General features: G+C 41.0%; 1 protein-coding gene and 1 non-coding gene across 2 annotated transcripts in view; both read right to left on the reverse strand.

The window, feature by feature from the left end:
- The window catches only part of Dhx40 (DEAH-box helicase 40), a 55681-nt gene that overhangs the window by 4778 nt on the left and 26814 nt on the right, over window positions 1-24089 (reverse strand). The window contains exons 11-16 of the mRNA XM_017800512.2: window positions 21257-21337; window positions 19505-19662; window positions 12444-12558; window positions 11124-11232; window positions 3697-3791; window positions 2-71 (exon numbers count right to left, since the gene is read on the reverse strand). Coding sequence (XP_017656001.1) covers window positions 2-71; window positions 3697-3791; window positions 11124-11232; window positions 12444-12558; window positions 19505-19662; window positions 21257-21337 — 628 coding nt within the window. The remainder of the gene's footprint in view (window position 1; window positions 72-3696; window positions 3792-11123; window positions 11233-12443; window positions 12559-19504; window positions 19663-21256; window positions 21338-24089) is intronic.
- Trnak-uuu lies at window positions 23748-23820 on the reverse strand. The gene has a single exon. It is a non-coding gene; the product is annotated as a tRNA-Lys (tRNA).

Genomic DNA, 24089 nt, shown 5'->3' on the forward strand with positions numbered 1-24089 from the left:
CTGCTGAGGAAGGATGAATATGAACTGGGCTTCCACGCCCATCCATTGTGCAAAAGGTTCTTCCAACAGACCTTTAAACAGAGAAAACAAATGATAAAGACTAAAACAGTGAAACAGTTAAAGTAAAATTTAAATTAAGCACAGGGCTGGAGAGATGGCTCAGCAGTTAAGACAACTGACTGCTCTTGCAGAGGACCTGGGTTCAGTTCCCAGCACCCACATGGTGGCTCACAACCAGCCATAACTCCAGTTCCAGAGTAATGTGATGCCCTCTTCTGGCCTCTATGGGCACCTGGGCATTGCATGACATGAGTGCACTTATATACATGCAGGGAAAACACTCATAAAGTAAAAATAAATATATTCAGCCAGGTGTGATGATGTACTCCTTTAATCCCAGCATTTGGGGTGCAGGGGGGAGAAGTGGATCTCTATGAGTTCAAGGCCAGCATGGTCTAGAGTTCCAGGCCAGCTGGAACTGCAGGGAAACACGGTCTAAAAAAATAAAAATAAAATAAAATAAAAATAAATCCAAAAAAATTTTAAGCACAACAATGAAGAATTATATTGTGGTTGCTACTACAATAAGCAGTTTTTTTGGGCAGGGGAGGAGTGAAATCAGTTTAAATAACTCAAAAACTGTAACATCACAAGAACTGGCATTAAGCAACCACATAAACACTTGCCCATCCTCAAAGTCTGTAACTGCCCTATGAACTTTAAAAAAAAATTATATATATATATATATACATATATATATATATGTATATATATATATATGTGTGTTTATAAATGTATGTATAACAGTAATAAAGAGGACAATCGTGTGCACGGAGGACAGTAGAGGCCATCGGATCCCCTGGAACTGGAGTTACGGACAGTTGTTAGCTGCCATGCGGGTGCTGGGATTCGAACTCAGGTCTTTGGCAAGAACAGCCAATGTTCTTAACTGCTGAGTCATCTTTACAGGCCCCTCCTGTGAACTTTTATACAGTTAAGTGCACCTTTTTCATTGTAATTCTGAAGGTAGGAAGCTATTAATACAGAAGATATTTAACTGGTGGGTTTACATTTTACAGTTTGGGGTTTTTATTAGTGTGAGTGGGGATGCATGCATGCTTCTTGGCACATAAAGTTAGAGGAAAACTTTTGTGGAGTGAGCTCTCTCTTCCTAACTTTACATTGGTTCCAGGGATCAAACTCAGGTTATTAGGCTTGTGGAGCAGGCACCTTTACCCACTGAGACAACTCACTGGCATATAACTTTATAGTTTTATGCTAAAGTGACTTAAGCACGAGAACCTATCTTATATTTCTTCAGTTTTGGGGGATGTGTATGCCTGTATGCAAGTGTGGAGGCCAGACATGAAAATGGGGTGTCTTCCTCTATAGCTGTCCACTTTAGTTTTTGAGACAAGGGTTGCTTTCTGAGACTGAAACTCATGGCTGTCACTGCCTCCCAAGGCTAGGATTCAGGTGTGTGCTGCCACACCTAGCTTTAAATGTGAAGGCTAGGAATCAGAACTCAGGTTCTCATGCTCACACAGTAAGCATTTTACCTACTGAGCCCTCTTCCCAGCCCCCATTTCTTCAATTTGAATTTATGACTATACTGATCATTTCTGAGCTGCACTGTTTTAACACTTCATGGGAACTCTCACAGAGATTAATACCACGCAGGTCCCCAAACCTTTTTATCTCCTAGGATCAAGGACCCAAACGGCTGTTGCTATTGTACTGACTACAGATATCAAACCTTGAAAGTTTAGCATTAGTTCTTTTGCTAATGCCCCCAGTGATGGCACAAGCCAATGTACTCCCCGAAACAGAGCCATAACAGCTGCAGCTGAGCCAACTGCACCTATGTAGCCATTACTGACAGCTGAGCTACTATTGCTGGCCTGGGCATAGATCTCGTTAGTGGCTGGCTGGAAGCAGCAGCCATGAAGGAGGGGCTCTGGCTTACATGTGACATCACAAGTACACAGCAGCTGGGTGCATACAAGTTCCCAACAATACCTAGAGGTTTAACTGTTTCAACCAACACTATAAACTCTTTACCAATTTATCTTTTTTCTTGTCTGTTTTTTTTCATGTAGCCCAGACTGACCTCAAATTTGCTACGTAGTTGAGGATGACCTTGAACTTCTGATCCTCCTGCATCTACCATCTGAGTGCTGGGATTACAAATAGGCTCCAGTATGTCCAGTTTATGCAGTGCAGAAGATCCAACTCAGAGCTTCTTCCATGCTAGGCATGCCCTCTGCCAAGTCAGTAACACTCCCCACCTGGATTCTGCGTATTTTTTTTTTGCTTGGTTTTTTTAATGCTAAAGATCAAAATCAGGGCCTGGTATATATGAGGTATGCGTTCTACCACTGAGCTATATCCTACCCCATATATTCTTAATATACCTCAGATCAGAAGATATTATAATTATCTGTTTACCTATCTGTATCCTCTACTAGACTTAAGTGTCATCAGGATAATGCCAACACTCACATGCTAGTCCACCTTTTTATCTTCAGTACCTCCCCAGAGTTTGCACAGAAGAATTAACCAAAATTGTATGTCTAAAATTTTTTAAAATAAACTAAGCTTACAGAAAGTTAAAAAATACAGGACAAAAATTGTTTTTACCTGAACCACTGACAGGAAGTTGACAACCTGATGCCTCACCTATTAGTCCTCAATACTTGCCATTTTCATTTGTAGCTATGAAATAACCACCAAACCAGAAAGTTAACACTGGTGTATTACTAACATCTAATCCTGTAACCCCACTAAAGTGTCACCAAATGTCCTAATAATATCCTTCAAAGCAAAAGATTCCATTTAGAATCATGACTGACTTCTCATGTCCTATAGTGTCCTTCATGCTAGAATACTTGCTCAGTCTCCTTTGTCTTTCATAATGGTGTTGCTGCTCTCAGTCTCTCTCAGACCACATATATGTATAAATTATATGTACAAATGCTAACATTTATTTTTATTTTCATATCCACCCATCAAGTATTTTAAGTTCATGATGCTAACCTGAAATTTCAACCCAAACCACTCTCATTTTTTGTCAGTTTTTTTTTCCCCTTCGGTATTTCACATTCCCCTCACCATTATCCTTAAAAATATTTAGTTACATGATCCATTCTTCAGTTATGTAATGAATTTCCCATGACCAATGTTACCATTTTCCTTACAAAGATGCCCTTACCTCTCCCTATCCTAATTGAGCTCTGACACTCCATGCCAAACTACCCTTCCCCAGGGATTCGGACAGCAACCCAGGGCTATGACACTATAATAAAGTGCAGATAACCCACACTGGACAGACACACCTGCCCTGCATGTACTCTCTTCCTCCCCTGCCTAGGCTTCAGTATCCCAGTGTACTTTGGATCACTGTAGCTCCTAGTGTATACAAAAACAATAATGAAAAGATTTATCGTAATTGAGTTCATCACTACAAAATATAAATCAGACCTTCCATCTTTAACATGAAATAGTTGAGCAATGCGCAAGCCTTTAATCCCGGCACTCGGAAGGAAGAGGCAGGCAGATCTCTGTGAGTTCAAGGCTAGCCTGGTCTACATAGCGAGTTCCAGGCCAGCTGGGGCAACTGGGAGACCCTGTCTCAAAAAAAAAAAAAAGTTGAGCAATGTAGTATTTCTGAACAAATTCATAGTTCATACTGCTTACCTTCGAGCAACATTTTTGAAGTAGCCTGCACAAAGACATCGTCGTAGTACTTCATGTTTAGGGCCTTCAAAAGTCTCTCTTGGGAAGTCACTTTGCTGTAGAAAGAGTACATATTCACTGATAAATTTCATATGACAATTTAACCTTTTCTTTTTAAAAATTCATGTTTCTGGGGCTAGAGAGATGGCTCGGCAGTTAAGAACACTGGCTGTTCTTGCAGAAGACCCAGGTTTGAATCCCAGCACCCACATGGCAGCTAACAACTGTCCGTAACTCCAGTCTCAGGGATCCAACAGCTTCTTCTGACCTCTGTGGGCACTGCACAACATGGGTGCACTTACATACATGCAGGCAATACACACATACACATAAAATAAAAATAATAAATAAAATTGAAAAAAAAAATCATGTTTCTAGTTCTAGGTGTGGTGGCAGCACTTTGGTCCTAGCACTTGGTAGGCAGAGGTAGATGGATCTCTGTGAGTTCAAGGCTAGCCTGGTCCACATAGTGAGCTCCAGACCAGCTGGACTTCAGGGAGACCCTGTCTCAAGGAAAAAAAAAAAATCATGTTTCTAAACACTTCTTGGTAATATGTTGTTAAGAAGGATTAGATTTATCTTTCTACCTGAAATAACCCAAAGACAAAGCAAATACATCAAGTAACAATTTCCAGAATACTATATATATCAGGCAACAAAAGATAGTGACCCAAGAGACAAAAGGTTAATACCAACACCAGCCAATCCTAGTCTTTTTTTTTTTTTCTGGGTCTTTTTGAGACAGAGTCTCCTTGTAGCCCCAGCTGTCCTGGAACTCACTATGTAGACCAGGCTGGCCTCGAACTCACAAAGATCCACCTGCCTCTGCCTCTCAAGTGATGGGATCAAAGGCATGCACCACCACGCCTGGTCCATCCTAGTCTTGAGAGTTCTAAGGCGTAAGAAAAAAATCCAATGGAACCCAGAGAACTTACTGAAACTGAGCTAAGACTCCAGGAAGACCAAGGTAGCTGGAATTTGCAGAAGAGAAGTTCACAGAAAGAAAACACCAAAGCCAGGCATGGTGGCACACGCCTTTAATCCCAGCACTCTGGAGCAGAGGCAGGCAGATCTCTGTGAGTTCGAGGCCAGCCTGGTCTACACAGTGAGTTCCAGGTTATCTTGTGCTATAGGGAGACCCTGTTTCAAAATGATTTAAAAAAACAAACAACAACAACAAAAAAACGCCAGAGGTCTTCAGCAGGTCTTCAAGTGTTCAGCTGAGTAGATGAATGTGAGCAAATTACCTACCAGGGTAAAACAACCTCCCCAAAGGTGAAATTATCTGGCCAGGTAAACAACCTCCCCAAAGGTGACACTGGAATGGTACCTATGGCCATAAGCTACACTCAAGTGCCATGTAAGTCATGGTTTGGAGAAGTCTTCAAAAGGGGCTTGCCTCAGTAGCAGGGAATAACTAACTCTAGACTGAACGCTGCCCTAATCTTGTATAACAAAAGGATTAAATAGTTTCTATGAAAACAGAATACAAAAATACCCAGCACCTAGATACATTCATAGGGTTTGGTAGCTACTCAAAAATTCCCAAGTGTACAAAGAAGTAGGAAAATAGCTCATAATGAGGACATACATGAGTTAATCAAAACAGGAGCTGAAACAGATACTTTGATTTATTTTGTTTGTTTTGCTTGTGTTTTTTTGTTTGGGTTTTTAAAAAAATATTTTATTCACCATTTTTATTTTATGTGTATGAGTGTGTTGCCTACATGTATATAAGTGTAATGTCCAAGGAGCTCAGAAGAGGGCATCAAATTCCCTGGAACTGGAGTTACAGATGGTTGTTAGTGCGGGTGCTAGGAATTGAACGTGGGTCTTCTACAAGAGCAGCCAGTGCTCTTAACCACTGAGCCATCTCTCCAGCCCTTGTTTGGAGGTTTTTTGAGACAGGGTCTCAATATGTAGCCCCAGCTGGCCTGAAACTTGCTATATAGATTGTCCCAGGCTGACCCTGAACTTAGAGAGAGCCACATGTCTCTGCCTCCTTAGTGTTGGGTCTAAAGACATGTGCCAGCACACCTGGCCACATTGTTGTTTTTCGAAGTTTTTTTTTTTTTTTTCGTCTTTTTGAAACAGGGTCTCCCTGTAGCCCCAGCTGGCCTAGAACTCGCTATGTAGACCAGGCTGGCCTTGAACTCACAGAGATCCACCTGCCTCTGCCTCCCAAATGCTGGGATTAAAGGCATGCACCACCAAGCCTGGCTTGAAGATTTATTTTTAACTATGTGTATGTGGGTTTGTGTCTGGGGAGGTGAGAAGATGACAGATCCTCTGGAGCTTAAGTTACAGGCAATTTTGAGTCATCTAACATGGATGCTGGGAACCAAACTCTGGTTCTCTGAAAGAGCAGCAGGTACTCAATCACTGAGCATTCTCTCCAGCCTCATCTTTTCTGTTTTAAAGACTCTAGAATATAGAGATGAAAAAATATACTATATGGATTAATGTCATACTAAACATTGTTGAAGAAAAGGGTAGTAGATGTAAAGAAAAAGCAAATAAAAAGACATTCAAAAGGGGAAGGCAGGCAAAAGAGTCATACACATAAAAATAAAAATAAACCACAAAAAAAAAACACTGAAAAAACACACACACCAGGTATGATAGCCTGTAATTTCAGCATGTGGGAAGCTGAAGCAAGAGGATTTTGAGTTGAGGCCCAGCCTCGGTTACAGAGACCCTATCTCAAAATTTAAAAGGAAGAAAGCAGGCATGGTGGTATACACACCTTTAATCCCAGCACTCAGGAGGCAGAGGCAGGCTGACCTTTGATCCAGGCCAGCCAGGTCTATATAGTGAATTCGAGGCAAGCTGTGGCTAAAGGGAGACTCTGTCTCAAAAAAAGGAGACAAAAATAAATAAAAATAAAATGAGGAGTTGGAGAGATGGCTCAGTGGTCCAAAGCATTGGTTGCCCTTGCAGATTTGGTTTCAGTTCTCAGCAATCACTGGCAGCTAACAACCACCCACAACTCCAGTTCCAGGGGATCTTCTGGCCTCTGTGGGCATTGCATGGTAAGAGTGCACTCTTGTTTTTGCAGGCAAAACACTCATACAAATAAAATAATCAAAAAGGTTTTTTTTAAATAAATGAAAGCCACTGGGCATGGTGGCCCATGCCTTTAATCCCAGCAGAGGCAGAGGCAGGCAGATCTCTGAATTCGAGGCCAGCCTGGTCTACATAGTGAGTTCCAGGACAGCTGGGGCTACAGAGAGAGACCCTGTCTCAAAAAGACCAAAACAAAAATAAATAAATAAATAAATAAATACCTTCTAGACCTTCCAAAGATGTTCATCATTAATAATAAAGGCTGGAAGCAATCAAAATGTTTAACAATAAAGAATGATTAAATACAGCTTATCAGGGCCAGTAACAGCTTGGAGGGTAAAGGTACTTACCTCCAAGCCTGACAAACTGAGTTTGATCCCACATGGTAAAACGACAGAAGCAACTTCTGCATGTTGTCCTCTGAATAAATAAATAAATAAATAAATAAATAAATTAAAATAAAATAAATGAAAGCTGGAAAGATAGCTTAGTGGTTAAGAGCACTTCTGCTCTTCCAGAGAACTGGAGTTCAGCTCCCCGCACCCATGTCAGGTGGCTGATAACTTCTGCAGTTCCAGAGGGGCTTGGGAGGTGGCTTACTTGGTAAAGTACTTGCCCATATGCACAGGAACTTGAGTTCTATCTCCAGAACCTATGGAAAAAAAGTCAGATGTGGTGGCACGTTTGTAACGCTAATGATGGAAAGACAGAGACAAGCAGATTTCTGGGTCTCTAAGCATCCAGTCTAGCCTATTCTGCAAACATCAGAGCAGTGAGAGAGCCTGTCTCAAACAACACCACCTGAGCTTGATCTTTAACCCCTGGACACACACACACATACAAAAGTGCCTGTACACCAAAACACATATACATGTACTCTTGGACACACACACAGACATAAACACGGTAAAACAAATAAATGGGCAATGGTTACAAATAAATGGTTACACAGGATGGAGGCAGGTAGGGAATGAGGAGATAGTGTTTAGTGGGTACAGTTTCAATATGAGGTGATAAAAAATGTTCTAAAGGGCTGGGGAGATGGCTCAGTGGTTAAAAGCACAGGCTGCTCTTCAGAGGACCCAGGTTTGATTCCTAGCACATGGAGGCTGACAATCGTCAGTAACTCCAGTTCCAGGGGATCCAACACCCTCTTCTGACCTCCTTGGGCACTGCAAAACACAGTGTGCCTACCTACATGCAAGCAAAACACTCATACACATAAAATAAAAATAGTAAAAAAAATTTTTTTTTGGTCTTTTTGAGACAGGGTCTCCCTGTAGCCCAGGGAAACCCTGTCTCAAAAAGACAAAAAATTATAGCTATAAAAAAAAGTTCTAAAGATACAACAGTAAGGGACATACAATAGTATGAAGGTGCTTAATGCATTTAAAATGATAAATTTTAGCCAGGCGTGGGCATACACCTGTGGTCCCAGCACTTAGGAGGCGGAGGCAGGCGGATCTCTGAGTTCAAGGCCAGCCTGGTCTACATAGTGAGTTCTGGGACAGCTGGGGCTACTCGAGACCCTGTCTCAAACACACAAAAATAAATAAATAAAAATAAAATTGATAAATTTTAAGTCAGGCACGGGGGTCCCATGCCTGTAATCCCAGCACTTTCAAGGTGGAGGCAAGAGGATCAGGATTTGAAGGTCATCCTTAGCTAATTATTGAGTTTTAGGCTAGCCCTGACTACATAAGATCCTGAACCTGTCTGAAAACAAATCAAAGTAAAGGGGGCTGGAGAGATGGCTCAGCACTTAAGAGCACTGGCTGCTCTTGCAGAGAGGACCTGGGTTTCATTCCCAGCACTCACATAACAGCTAACAATCATCAGTAACTTCAGTTCCAGAGAATCCAATGCCCTCTTCTGACTTCTGCAGGCAATGCACAACACAGGTATTGAACAAACACATGAAGGCAATACACTCATATACATAAAATAAAAATAATAAATGAAATATCAAAAACAAAAATAAATAAATTTTATGCTATGTATATTTTACCAAAATCAAAACAGCAGAACTAAAAAACAGTAATTATGGTAAGTAAAAGGCCAAAAATTCAGCCTGGTCTACATAGTGAGTTCCAGGCCTGCTGGGACCATGTCTTGAAAAACCAAAAAAAGACCAAAAATTCATCTTACATTTACATAAAATACAGACTCATGTATAAGTGACAAACTGCAGACCAGAGGGTGGGTGCCTGGGTAAGGAGCACATGGGATCATGAAAGGTGAATAGATTACTAAGTGGTATGAAACTTTGGGAGGTAGGTATATTATCTTGATTATATTGATGATTTCATAAGTTTATATAGGTGTCCAAACTAATCGAATTATACATTTTATTTTATTATTTTTATGTGTATGTGTGAATTGCCTGCATGTAGGTAAGTGCACCCGTGTCATGCAATGCCCTTGGAGGACAGAAGAGGCTGTTGGACTGTTGGATCCCCTGGAACTGGAGTTATGGAGTTGTTAGCGGCCATGTGGGTGCTTGGATTTGAACCTGGGTCTTCTGCAAGAACAGCCAGTGTTCTTAACTGCTGAGCCATATCTCCAGTCCCTGAATTATACATTTTAAATATGTGAAGTTTTGTTTTGTATTATTTCTTTTTTTTTTTTTTTTGGTCTTTTTGAGACAGGGTCTCCCTGTAGCTCCAGCTGACCTGGAACTCACTTTGTAGACCAGGCTGGCCTTGAACTCTGCTTCCAGAGTGCTGGGTTTAAAGGCATGTGCCACCACACCCGGCTTGGTTTATTTTTTTTTTTATATTTTATTTATTTTTATTTTATGTGTATGAGTGTATTGCCTGCACGTATGTGAGTGCACTTGTGTTGTGCAATGCCGCGGAGGAGAGAAGAGGGCTTTGGAGTCCCCTGGAACTGGAGTTAAGGATGGTTCGTAGCCGCCATGTGGGTGCTGGGAATCGAACCTGGGTCCTCTGTAAGAGCAGTCAGTGCTCTTAACTGCTGGACCATCTCTCCAGCCTCCAAGTCCTTTTGAGACAGGGTCTCCCTGTATCCCCAGCTTGAAATCACTATGTAGGTCTTCAACTCAGGGATCTACCTGCTTGTGCTCCCAAGTGCTGGGATTAAAGGCATGCACCACCATGCCCAGCAAATGTTAAGTTTTTTTATATATACATTTTATTTATTATTATTATTATTTCTTTTTCAGACAGTAACTCCCTGTAGCCCCAGCTGGCCTGGAACTCACCATGTAGACCAGGCTGGCCTCAAACTCACAGAGATCTGCCTGCCTCTGCCACCCAAGTGCTGGGACTAAAGGTGTGCACCATCATGTCCAGCTTATTTATTATTTTTATTTTATGTGTATGAGTGTATTGCCTGCATGTATATAAGTGCACCCGTGTTGTGCAATGCCCACAGAGGTCAGAACAGGATGTCAGATTCCCCTGAAACTGGAGTTTCAGGTGGTTCTCCACCATCATGTGGGTGCAGGAACCAAACCTGAGTCCTCTGCAAGAGCAGTCAATGCTCTTAACCTCTGCATCATCTCTCCAGCCCTGTAAAGTGTTTTTAATTTTTTTTTTTTCCTTTTTTTGAGACAGGGTCTTCCTGTAGCCACAGCTAGTCTGAAACTCACTATGTAGACCAGGTTGGCCTGGATCTCACAGACATCTTCCTACCTCTGCCTCCTGAGTGCTGGGTATTAAAGGTGTGTGTCACCATGCCTGGCATGTTTTAAAAAAAAATTTTTTTTTTTGGTCTTTTTGAAACAGGGTCTCCCTGTAGCCCCAGCTGTCCTGGAACTCACTATGTAGACCAGGCTGGCCTTGAATTCACAGAGATCTGCCTGCCTCTGCCTCTTGAGCACTGAGATTAAAGGCATGCGCCACCACGCCTGGCTGTTTTTAAAAACTTTTAAGTCATTTATTTTGTGGCTGGGGAGAGGGGTAAGCACGTTTATGCCACACAGCATGTGTAGAGATCAGAAGGCAACTTGCGGGATTGGGTTCTTTCCTTCCACCACTTGGGTTCTGGGTCAAGATTGAACTCAGGTTGTCAGGCATGGTGGCAGGTGCTGAGCCATCTCAACAACATAATATGTCAAGTTTACTGTGTGTCAATTATACTTCAGTAAAACTGTTTTACAATATTTTCATTTCTGCAGGTATTTTTATTACTTCTAGGATTCACTAGTTCAGAGAAATGGCTATATACAAAAGGAAGCAGAAAGGGAAGATAGTAGACTAGAAAGGATGGCAAACAGTAAATGTACTGCTGTAGAAATTCAATAGACACCAATAGATCTTAAGTGCTACTCAAGAGAGAAAACCTATAACAACAATCACCTGTTTAAGTTTCCTGATTAGTTCTCGAAGTTGAGCTTCCACTCGAAATGCAGAAAACAAGCACCTCCAATGAATCCAATGTTTTTGGCACCATGAAGCTGGAGCTCCACTATAAAACAAAAATACTGCTATCTTCAGATAACTGCTATAAATGAAAAGCAACAAAATAGTCTTTTTTTCTAGTACGAAGATGTGATATATACTTGTAACCCCACCACTTGAGCAGTAAAGGCAGAAAGATCAGGAGTTCAAAGTCATACTCTACTATAGCTAGCCTGGGCTACATGACCCTACCTCAAAAACCACAATCAAATGAAACAAAAAAAAAAAAAAGGGAAACCCATAGCAATTGTCAACTCTTTTTTTTTTCTTAATTTATTTTATGCGAATGAGTGTATTGCCTGCATGCATGTAGTGCACGCATGCTGTGCAATGCCTGAGGAGATTTGAAGAGGGCGTCAGATCCCCATGTGGGTGCTGGGAATTGAACCTGGATCTTCTAAAAGAGCAGTCAGTGCTCTTAACCACTGAGCTATCTCTCCAGCCTGCAATTGTCAACTTTTTTTTTTCTTAATTTATTTTATGCGAATGAGTGTATTGCCTGCATGCATGTAGTGCACGCATGCTGTGCAATGCCTGAGGAGATTTGAAGAGGGCGTCAGATCCCCATGTGGGTGCTGGGAATTGAACCTGGATCTTCTAAAAGAGCAGTCAGTGCTCTTAACCACTGAGCTATCTCTCCAGCCTGCAATTGTCAACTCTTTTAGGAGACCTGACCAAGTACTAAAAGAGCATTTTAGAAAGTTTAAAAGGCAATGTCATTTCTTCTGACTAAATTAAAAAAATAACTTGTAAATGGACTTCTTTTTACATATATTAACAAATATCTGTTTCATCTAAAGTATCTACATAGAAACAAAATTCTGTAAAAATCATTTTCAAAGGCTGGGTATACACACCTTTAAACCCAGCACTCAGGAGGCAGAGGCAGGCGGATCTCTATGAGTTCAAGACCAGCCTGGTCTACCATAGTGAGTTCCAGGCCAGCTGGGGCCACAAGGAGACCGTATCTCAAAAAGACCAAAAAAAATCATTTTCAGGAAGTGTTCGAGGAAAGAAGAGAATAATATTATACATTAAATGGCTACTAAGTAACATAACAGCATAACAGTCACCTACAATCTCAATGATTCTGTAAATGCCTTGCGGTCAGATTCATCCCCATTGAGCCTCAGTGTCTAAAGGTCAAACACGGTTAAGTATGTGCTGGAGCTATAGATCAAATTGACATTTTCCAGCACAAAGGATGACCTCACATACCTTGATTTGCACTGTTCAAAGATGACAGCTAAAGTTGCAAAATCATTAAATCCTCCAGCTTTTGCTGCCAATTCTCGATGTCTCTGTTCTGCTTCCTTCTGGTACTCTGGATCAACTAAAAGGCAAAGAAAATAAAATCATTGTGTATTACAAGAGTAATCCATAGTATAAAAAGGAAGTAATGTGGAGCTAGAGAGATGGCACCACAGGGAAACTAACACTGTAACTTCAGTTCCAAGGCATCTGATACCTTCTTTTGACCTCTGTGGCCACCAGGCATGCACTTGTTGCACTTTCATGTGTGTAGGCAAAACACTCGTAAACTTAGAATAAAGATAAAATCTTTTTAAAAATCAAGAAATAATTTTGTAAAGGTTCAGTGTTCCCAGTTTGTCACATATACACACACATATACATAAACCAGTCTTCAAGACTAATCACTATTACAGGTATCTCCAACTTACAAGTGTGAAGGTAATATTCTATGCATTCAGTAGAGGCCTTACCTTGAATTTTGTATTCATATTTTCCCAACATGCAGTACAATACTCCCTCCCTCACAATGCTAGCAGGGTCAGGAGCCTTCATGCCATCAGCCATGCAATTGTGAGAGTAAACAACAGATACTCAACAAAATACCATGTAGCATGGCTATGTTCAGTAGGTTAGTGTATTAAATTTATATTTGACAGGATATTTTCAACTTACAATGAGTTTTTCAAGATGTAGCCCCATCATAAGTCAAGAAGCATTTGTACTGAGTTTGTGTTCTTCCAAACATTTGCTATATATAAGCAAACACCTACAGAATATTTCACACGAACGTTCTGAATATCCCTTTATTTATTTAGGAATAGCTGTAGGTTAGTATATATAAAATTATTATCAGAAATAGTGATCAAATGCCAGAAAGATGGCTCAGCACATAAAAGTGCTTATTGAGCAAGCCTGATGACTTCAGTTTGATTCCCAGAACCCATATAAGGTGAGTGGAGAAAACTGACTACACATAGTTGTCCTTTGACCTATACATGTGGTAAAGCACACATGTACACCACACACACACACACACACAAAGGACAAACAAAAACAAAGGCTGGGTGTCAGGGTAAACACCTGAAATTCCAGGACTTGGGAGGTGGAGGCAGAGGCAGGCAGATGGCTGAGTTTAAGCTCATAGCAAGTTTCAGACCATCTAGGGCTCCATAGTGAGACCCTGTCTCAAAACCAAAGGAAAAAACACAGACATATACACACACATACAGAGAGACAAAGACAGATCAAGAGAGAGATAGACAGAGACATATTGAGAGAGAAAGAGATACCAATAAGTCCACAGATCTACTAAACCAGATAAACCTACTAAAGATAATCATTCAAAGGCTCTGGAGAGTCAGGCATGGTGGTTCACACCTGTAATCCTAGCACTTGTGAGGCTGACAGGAGGACTATCATAAATTCAAAGGCATCCTGGGTTACATAGTTCTAGGCTAGCCTGGGTGACCCTGTCTCAAAACACCAACAACAAACAAAAAGTCTCTAGGGATATGAGATTCAGAAAGAACAGTAAGAAGCTGGGCTTGTTGATACATGCCTTTAATCCCAGCACCTGGGAGGCAGAGACAAGTGGATCTCTATGAGTTTAAGGCCAGCCCAGTCTACATAGTGAGTTCTAGACTAGCCAGAGACACAGAGTAAAACACTCTCTAAATAAAACAAAACCAAAAACCAGCAGGAAGGGTATCCTACCTCCCCACAGCTCTACATGAGAAGAGCCATCCCAGGAGGCATCCTTTCCCTCATTCCCAGTTCCCAATCTGTAAAACAGCTAAACAACTAAGGAGGACTACAGTCTGCAGTTCCCCCAGAGCTGTGCAATGTAGAAGAGCTGTTTGAGTGAGTGCAGCAGATCCCTGAACACCCAGCCTTCTACAGCTATTCCAGGTTTGTTACTTTGTTTGCAGCCAGTGAACATCCAGAGATTATACCTCATTAGACTTTGTGCTAGGGATGATGCAGTACAGCAGGGATAACTACAATAGCCGTTCACACCATTCCATAACCCACACTTCCTACTCTATAGGGCAATCACTGAAGAGATTCCATTCACCCCTCTTCAAGCTCCTGCTCCACAGCATGGAGGTGATTCCCAAATGAGGATGGGAACAAACATCATTAAAGATGGACAACATACAAGTTGGTTCGTCATGATACTCAGTTTTATTCTGCTGAATCCATGGAACAATTTGTATGCCAGTGAGGAGCTAGTAATCAATGAAAACTAACAGGCTCATGTGATACCAACAAAGGCATAGCAGACAAAAGTTTAACAGGCACATCAAAATGTTGTGTATCAATTTCCTCCAAGGGAAAACATGTCCTCCAGCAAGGAAAGGGGGAAGGGAGAGGCTCATGAGATCTAAAATTGAAAAAACTAAAACTTAGAGAAAAGTCACAAGGCCCCTTCCCAAGGTTCTAAGAGCAGTAAACAACTGCTGAGGGAGAAGACTGATCAGCCAAGTTTCCTAGGGGAGACTTTCAAACTTGCAGAGCTGCCTGAGGCCTGCAGGCTTACAGCTTTCATTAGTCATCAATTGTGTTACAGTGGGCTTTTCAGTTATGCAGGTGCCTTTGAGTCATTCCTGCTCCTATAACCCCTCCCTATCCATACTTTTAGAAGTAATCCCAATAAACTCAGAGGTCCACCAAGTTAGACTTTAGTAGGGTCTGTTGTCCGTGCCCTATCTAGGATAAAGAGATAGCGTGTGGAGTCTCTTCAGAAAAAATGTATACAGTATTAAGGAGATAGAGAAACTTGCCCAAACTTGGTGTTCTAACAGACTATGCTCATTCCCAGAACTGTGTTTTCTGAGGAGCAAAGGGAGCAATGTGTGAGCCTCTGGTCCTTGGCTAAGCAGAAGACAAATTCATAAATGTCACCTATGAAAACAGTCTTTAAATCACAGAACAGAGAAAATACTCTTGGTTTAGGAGGCTTAGGTCCAACCACTGACAAATGATTGTCTGACCACTGAAGTTGAAAACTAAACATAATGAAAATTTTATGAGAGGAGCTCAACAGAATACATGAATAAGCAGGGTGTGGTGGGGCACATCTTTAATCCCGGCACTTGGGGGCACAGAGGCAGGTGGATCTCTGTAAGATCGAGGCCAACCTGGTTTACAAAGTAAGTTCCAGGCCAACTGGGGCTACAGGAAGGCCCTATCTCAAACACTCAAACACACACACACACACACACACACACACACACACGCATACACACGAAGTACAGTAACTACTAAGAAGCTCTTTGTGAAAAAAATTATTCTACAAGAATAATTTTTGGTAACAAAACTGGCATGTGTTAGGTTGTATCCCATACTGACACACCAAGAAACAAAGAAAGGAAATATCTAAGGATATGGAAACTTCAAAAAACTACCCTAAGGATATAAGGGCTGATCTACCTTTTCTTTTCATTCTAAGGAAAAAAGTTAATATATTACTAATTATCACAAAACAACAAAGGTTCACCTTATTATCATCTTTTATCTGTGAAAGGAAATTAACTTTCAGCTAGGGTCATTATATATTCCCTATGCCAAACAGCTAAGTTAAAGGGTAACAAAATATAAAACTACTTATCCTTTGTTTCCTGTCTCACAGCAATATAGTAAACCTTCAATACAGCTCTGTGAATTACTGGAGACCTAAGTATATAAAGAGACTCCATGTACATTGGTATTAAGACTCCATAGTGTTGGGGCTAGAGAGATGGTTCAGCTGCTAAGAGTATGACTACTCTTGCAGAGGACCCAGATTCAGTTCCCAGCATCCACATGGCTCACAACTGTTAACTCCAGCTCCAGATCTGACACCCTCTTTTGGTCTAGGTGGGCACTGCATGCACATGGTACACTTACATGAAGGCAAAACACTCATGCACATAAAAATTTAAAGATTCCACACTGTTAAGATGTCAGTTCTTTCTATTTTGATCTATTAGATCATACAATCCCACCAAGTTATTTTATGGATTCCAACTGGCTCTGCAGTTCACATAGAAAGGGAAAAGACTCAGAATGGCCAAAACAATGTTGAAGGGAAAGAACAAAGAGAATTACCTTATCTAAGGTCAGACGATGACTCACACAAATACAATCAACTTATCTATAACAAAGGAACAAATGCATTTCAATAGAGAAAGTACAGTATTTTGAACAAATGGTGCTGAAACAAATGGACATCCAATGACTAAATGACAACGTAAGAGAAAATTTAGATGACTGCATTGCTACAGCACCAAAAGCAAGATCACAAAAGAAACAGTAATATTGGATTTCATTAAAATTAAAACCTAAGTGGTATGGTGGTACATGCCTTTAGTCTCAGCAGGGGCAGATGGATCTCTGTGATCTATAAAACAAGTTCCAGGCCAGCTGGGGCTATAGGAAACAAACAAAAAATAAATAAGTAAAACTTTCTCTGGGGTGAGAGAGATGGCTCAGAGGTTAAGAAAAAGGATTCAAATTCAGTTCTCAGCACTCACATTACACAGTTCGTAACTCCAGCTCCAGGAGATCCCATGCCTTCTTCTAGATTGAACTGAGTTCATTCCCCAGTACCACGTAAACCAGGTGTGGTGTGCATGCCTTAGATCCCAGCAATCAGGAGGCAGAAGGGGGAATCTCTATGGGTTTGAGGTCAACCAGGGCTACATAATAAGAACCTGGGTTTTTGTTCTTTTGGATTGTTTTTAGAGATAGGATCTCACTGTGTAACCCTGGCTGACCTGAAACTCTCCAGGCTGGCCTCATCTCACAGAGATCCACCTGCCTCTGCCTCCCTAGTGCCAGAAGTAAAGGCATTTACCACCACACCCAGCTCAGACCATTTGAGACTGGGTCTCCCTGTAGCCCCAGCTGGCTTGGAACTTGCTATGTAGACAAGCTGGCCTTCACCTCACAGAGATTGGAGAGATCTGCTGGCCCCTGGCTCTTGGCTCCAGACCCGGTTTTTAAAAAGAACTGAACAGATACCTCACCAAACACTGGTAAGGATGTAACTAACAGAAACTTTCATAGTCATTGCTGGTGAGAATGCAAAGTGTTAGAGCCACTTTGGAGGGCAGTTTGATGTTTTAACTAAACATATTCTTAGCATATGATCTAGCAACGATTTAAAGAGCTGTATACTTCGAGCTGGAGAGATAGCTCAGTGGTTAAGAGCACTGGCTTCTCTTGCAGAGAACCCAGGTTTGATGCTCTGCACCCACATGGTGGCTAACAACCATCTGTAACTTCAGTTCCAGGAGAATCAGACGCCCTCTCTGACCTCTGTGGGCCGTGCATGGCATGGGTGCACTTACCTACATGCAGGCAATACACTCATACATAATAAAAGATTTTTTTTAAAGCTGTACACTTAGCTGGGTGTGGTGGCACACACCTTTGATCTCAGCACTCAACAGACAGAGACAGGTGATCTCCATGAATTTGAGCCCAGTCTACATAGCAAGCTCCAGGCCAACCAGGGCTGTATAGTGAGACTCTGTCTCAAAAAAAATAAATAAATAAAAAGCTGTGTCCACACACAGAAAAACTGGGTCCTGATATTTACTGGAGTTTTATTTATATAGTCAAAGCATGAAAAAGCAACCATGTCCTTTAATAAATGAATAAATAACACAAATTCCATAAAATGGACTATAGAGAAATGAGCTCTCATGTTCCCAAAAGACACAGAGCAATCTAAATGCATACTGCTAAGTGAGGGAAGTCAATCTCAAAAGGTTACATATTGTATGTTCCCAATTATACGGTATTCTGGCAACGGCAGAATGATGGAGATAGAAAAAGTTCAATTGCCAAATGGGCTGATTTATTTTATGGGGGGAGGGAAAAGAGAGAGAGAGAGAGAGAGAGAGAGAGAGAGAAACAGAGAGAACAAACATGAATATGGGTGTGAGGATGTGTGTTTTCATGTGCACATAAAAGAGACATAGGGATAATTTTAGAACGGGATGTTTAAGCAGGTAAAACTATTCTGTATGATTCTGTAATAGCAGACATATATCACTGCATATCTGCCAAAACCTACAGAACAGGCTCAGAGGTTAAGAACACTGATTGTTCTTACAGAGGACCTGAGTTCAGTTCTCAGCACCTACATGGTAGCTCACAACTGTAACTCCACTTCCAGGAGATCTGACTTCTGGCTTCCACACGTACCTGCACACATGTAGTGCACACCGTACAGATAAGCAGGCATATACACACATACATACATGAAACAAATTTTAAAATATTTTTTAAAACTATAGACTATACAGCTGAATGAGTAATCCCTTTAGTTAATAATAATGTATTAATACTGGCTCATCAACAAATCTCTCTCACAAATAAAAATTATGAGTAATTGGACAAACTGTGTCTGAGGGGATGTGAATATTCTGTACTTTCTGCTCATTTTCCCGTAAACCTAAAACTATGCTTTAAAAACAAACAAGCTGGGTGTGGTGGTGCACGCCCTTAATCCCAGCACTTGGGAGGTAGAGGCAGGCGGATCTCTGTTCAAGGCCAGCCTGGTCTCCATTATTGAATCCAGCTGGGGCTACAGGAAAACTTTGTCTCAAAAGGACCAAAAAACAAACAAACAAAAAACAGTCTACAGTGTACAGAGAGTGTTGAGACAGGGTCTCACTAGGTAGCCCAGTCTGGCCTTGAATCAGGATTCTCCTGCCAGTATCTCAAAACAGCTGGGATTAGTCATGTTGCACCACACCCAGAAATTAAATGTTTACAAAACAAAAACAAAAAAAATCCTTTCAATAAAGAGCTTATGGGGTCGCACTAGATAGCTCAGCAAGCAAAGGCTTTTGCCACCAAGCCTGATAACCTCAATTAGATCTCCAGGACCCACACGTAGGAGAATCAGCTCCTGACAGCTGTTCTCTAAACCTCCATGTATGCCTCCTCACTGTGGCAAGTGTGCACAGGCCTGGACACACACAAACAAACAAGGTTAATAAAAAGAAAAAAATTAAAAATAAACTGCTTACCAGGTCTGATGAAGACATTTTCCACGGATAACATTGCTGCTATCGGAAGCAGTAAATCTTCACAATCAAGAGAAGCAGCCTTGATTACTGCACATGTCAGATGTGGAGGGAGAGGAAACTCCACCATAGATAAACCCAATCTTGTCACATGGCCATTCCTTAAGGGAAAGAAAAAACTTTTAAGCCTTTCTATCTAGAACAATACAAATGTAATATTCATCATTCAGAATAAATCAGATGTAATTTAAATTACTTAGAATCACCCCAGAAATTCAAAGAAATAAAACACTGTGGTGACTGACAGGAAAAAACAAAAAGACACAAACCTGCTTTCCGAAGTCTTTTTTCTTATTACATTTTTATTTATTTATTTATTTATTTATTTACTTAGTGTGTGTGTTGTGTATGTATACATGCCACAATGCACATGTGGAGGGCAGGGGACAACTTGAGGGAAATGCTGTTTCCTTCTACCTTTTGGGTCCTGGGGTTAAACTCAGGTTTTCAGGCTTAGCAGGAACCTTTTATCTACTGAGCTATCTCACTAGCCATGAAGTTTTAATACATCCAAAAACTGCATAATGAGGCAGAAGACAGTAGTATAATAGATATAAACAAGCTCAGAGCATAGATGTTTTTGAAGAAATGAAAGAATGATGATTATCAAAACTTCCCCCAACATACAATCAAGAAAACAAAGTCTGGTGCACGTAACATTTTTATGAAGCCAGAATAATGTTTGGTACCGAAATGGTATTCAGAATTACTTGTTAATTAGACATATTAAACAAAAGTTGGGAAGTTGTTTGAGGTGTTTTGTTGCTGTCGTTTGGTTGTTTGGGGGTTTTGTTGAGACAGCCTCTTGAGCTGGCTTCAAAAGTTGTTCTTATGCCCAAAGCTCCCATGGATTATAGACATGGACTACCACATTCAGCTACAAAAATGTTTTTATAATACAGAGTTTACATGAGAACTGTGGTGAAGAAAGACTCCTTTTTTTTGTTTGTTTGTTTGTTTTTTTCGGTCTTTTTGAGACAGGGTTTCCCTGTAGTCCCAACTGTCCCTAGAACTCACCATGTAGACCAGGCTGGCCTTGAACTCAGAGATCCGCCTGCTTCTGCCTCCCGAGAGCTGGGACTAAAGGCGTGCGCCACCACGCCGGCTAATTTGATTTTTTTAAAAAAAAAAAATTTGTTATTTTACTTTACACTTATTTGTGTAAGTGTATTGCCTACATTTTTGTAAGTGTACCTGTGTCATGTAATGCTCCTGTAGGTCAGAAAAGAGCATTGGACCCCCTGGAACTGGAGTTAGGATGGTTAGCTGCCAAGTGGATGCTGGGATTCAAACCCGGGTCTTCTGCAAGAACATCCAGTGTTCTTAACAGCTGAGCCATCTCTCCAGCCCCAATTTCCAATTTTTTTTGGGGGGGGTCTTTTTGAGACAGGGTCTCCTTGTAGCCACAGCTGGCCTGGATTCGCTATGGAGGCCAGGCTGGCCTTGAACTCACAGAGACCCACCTGCCTCTGCCTCCTAAGTGCTGGGATTAAAGGCATGCACCACAACGCCCAGTTCCCAATTTCCAATTTTAAGTAAAACAATCTATTCAAGTTGAAATTATTTTCTACTAATAAGAAAGGTATGGCTCCTCACACCTGTAATCCTATTTGGGAGGCTGAGGTTGGGGAGGCGGATGTGAATTCAAGGCAGAGCTACAAAGACTTTAACAACTTGTCTTAGTTATATTTTTACCTGTCAATAGCATCACACTGGTAAAGTTGTTTAAGTGCTTCTAAAATAAGTCTCTCATTAGGTGGATCCAAATAGGGAAACCTGTGTGTTTAAAAGACATATGAGAGCCATTTCTTAGAACACAGACGTTTACACACATTCAATTCAAATTTCCTTAAAAGGTTTCACTTCTCTATTTTTCAAGTCCTCTTCTTGAGAACATTCTACCATTATATTAAGCATTCACAAAAAGTCAAAACTTTTTTTATCTGAATCACAGTGCTCTCAAGACATGCTTGACTCAAACACTCTCACCAGCACACTCATAATCCTGCCTCATCCTTTGCAGCCAACTACTCTACCCGCTTTTTCAGGCCATAATTTACTAAATTTTTTACAAAACAGAGATAGCTCAGTGGGGAAGGGTACTTGCCATCAAACCTGACAATCTGTTGGAGCCACAAGATCCACATGATGGAAGGACAGAAATGACTCAAAAACTGTCTTGGGGCTGGAGAGACGGCTCAGCAGTTAAGAGCAATGGCTGCTCTTGCAGAGGCCCTTGGTGGTTCCAGGCATCCACAGGGTGGTTAACAACCGTTATCTCCAGTTCCATGAGAATTAAAAGTGTCCACCACTACGCCTGGCACTCAAAAGTGGGTTTTTTTTTTTTTTGGTCTTTTTGAGACAAGGTCCTCTGTAGCCCCAGCTGGCCTGGAACTCACCATGTAGACCAGGCTGGCCTCAAACTCACAGAGATTCACTTCCCTTTGCTTTCCAAATACTGGCTCAAAAGGTTTTGTTTTTTTTTCAGATCCTTTGCAAGAGAAGTCAGAACTTTTATAATCACTGAGCCATCTTGGTTTCTAGCATCCACATGAGGGCTCACACCTGCTGGTAACTCCAGTTGCAGGGATTCAATGGCTTCTTCTGGCCTCCACAGACACTGCATGACACAGGTGCACTTACATACATGCAGGCAAAACACTCATATATGTAAAATGAAAATAAGAATTTGTTTAAAAATTATTTTTAATCATGCCTATTTTTCTAATTTATATTCATTCTTATTTGCTACTACTATGCAGATCTTTCTGAGACTATGCTAGGAATTAATGTCAAGCCTTTTCAGCATCTGCCCTCCCTAAATGAAAATGTATCAAGATATATTTCAATCTGGATTCACTTGAAAGCTTTCTCTTTGGCCATTTGGTTCCTTCAATGGCTTTCTTTCTTTCTCACTGGTATAATTTATGATCAGTTAAATTCATTACATTCTTTCCTTGTTCTAGCATCTACATCCTCATTTAGAAAATCAACAGTCTCACTTTAAACTATCCAAACTGGCTTTCTCAAGTCAGGCACAATGGGCAGGAGGGTTGCTAAAAATGTCTGAAGCCTGTCTAGTCTACATAGTGAGTCCAGGCCAGGCAGAGCTATATAGTGAGGCCCTGCCTCAAAAAAAAAAAAAGTATGGTTGTATAGCTACGCTCTCCCAAAGTTCCTTTTCTTTTATTTTTTATTATTTTATGTGTACGAGTGTACTGCCTGCATGTATGCAAGTGTACCTGTGTCAAGCAATGCCCAAAGAGGTCAGAAGAGGACATCAGATCCCCTGGAACTAGAGTTACAGATGATTGTTAGCAACCACATGAGTGCTGGGAATCAAACTTGGGTCCTCTGAAAGAACAGTCCAACAGTCCAACAGTCAGTGCTCTTAACCTATGAGCCATCTCTCCAGCCCTATCCTTTTTCTTTTCTTTTTTTTTTTTTTTTTAAGATAGGGCGTCCCTGAACTGGAACTCATAGAGATCCACCTGCTTCTGCTTCCCAGGTGCTAGAATTAAAGGAAATGTACCACCTTGCCTGGCCATTTTTACATTCTCAACCAATTAAAACCAAAATGAAGAGTGATACACAGTCCTTCATTCTTCCTCTATCATAGGAAATGTCAAGTTTCTACTATATTCTATCCTGACCAGTACTTTATTCAGCTTAACATTTGACTAGTCTGACAATTGCTTTATTCTTCATTTCATGTATCTGAACCTTATTTTTTCTAATACAAGGTTAGCAAAAGAAAAAAAAACCCAAAACAACAACAAAAAATATTGAAATGTTATTACTGTTGTTTATCGTATATACAATACTGGTCATACTTAGAACGCTATCAACTACATGTCCCCCAGCCCCCTTTGAGACAAGGTCTCACTATGTAGTCCTGGCTGGCCTGGAATTCACTATGTAAACCAGGTTGGCCTCAAACTCAAAAAAGATTCACCTGTCTCTGCCTTTCAAATGCTGGGATTAAAGCTGTGCTCCATGATGCCAGTTTCAAAAATACTTCTTTTTTTTTTTTGGTCTTTTTGAGACAGGGTCTCCCTGTAGCCCCAGCTGTCCTGGAACTCACTATGTAGACCAGGCTGGCCTTGAACTCACAGAGATCTGCCTGCCTCTGCCTCCTGAGTGCTGGGATTAAAGGCATGCACCACCATGCCTGGCAAAAAATGAGAGTCCGAACAGGGACATGAACCCTGGACCCTCAGATTAAAAGTCTGATGCTCTACCAATTGAGCTATCCGGGCCTAAACCTTAATTACAGCAGTTTCATGGCTGATGAAAATGTTCTGAAATTTGATAGTGGTCATGGTTGTATAACGTGTGAATCTACTAACAATTTTAATTGTGTACTTTAAAGTGGTTAAGTGGCTGGGCATGGTGGTGCACACCTTTAATCTCAGCACTCGAGAGGCAGAGGCCAGCAGATCTCAAGGCCAGCTTGGTTTACATAGTGAGTTGCAGACCAACTGGGGCTACAAAAAGACCAAAAACAAAATATATATATATATATAAA

The sequence above is a fragment of the Nannospalax galili genome, unplaced genomic scaffold, assembly GCF_000622305.1.
Source record: "Nannospalax galili isolate Female #2095 unplaced genomic scaffold, S.galili_v1.0 scaffold879, whole genome shotgun sequence".
Lineage (NCBI taxonomy): Eukaryota > Metazoa > Chordata > Mammalia > Rodentia > Spalacidae > Nannospalax > Nannospalax galili.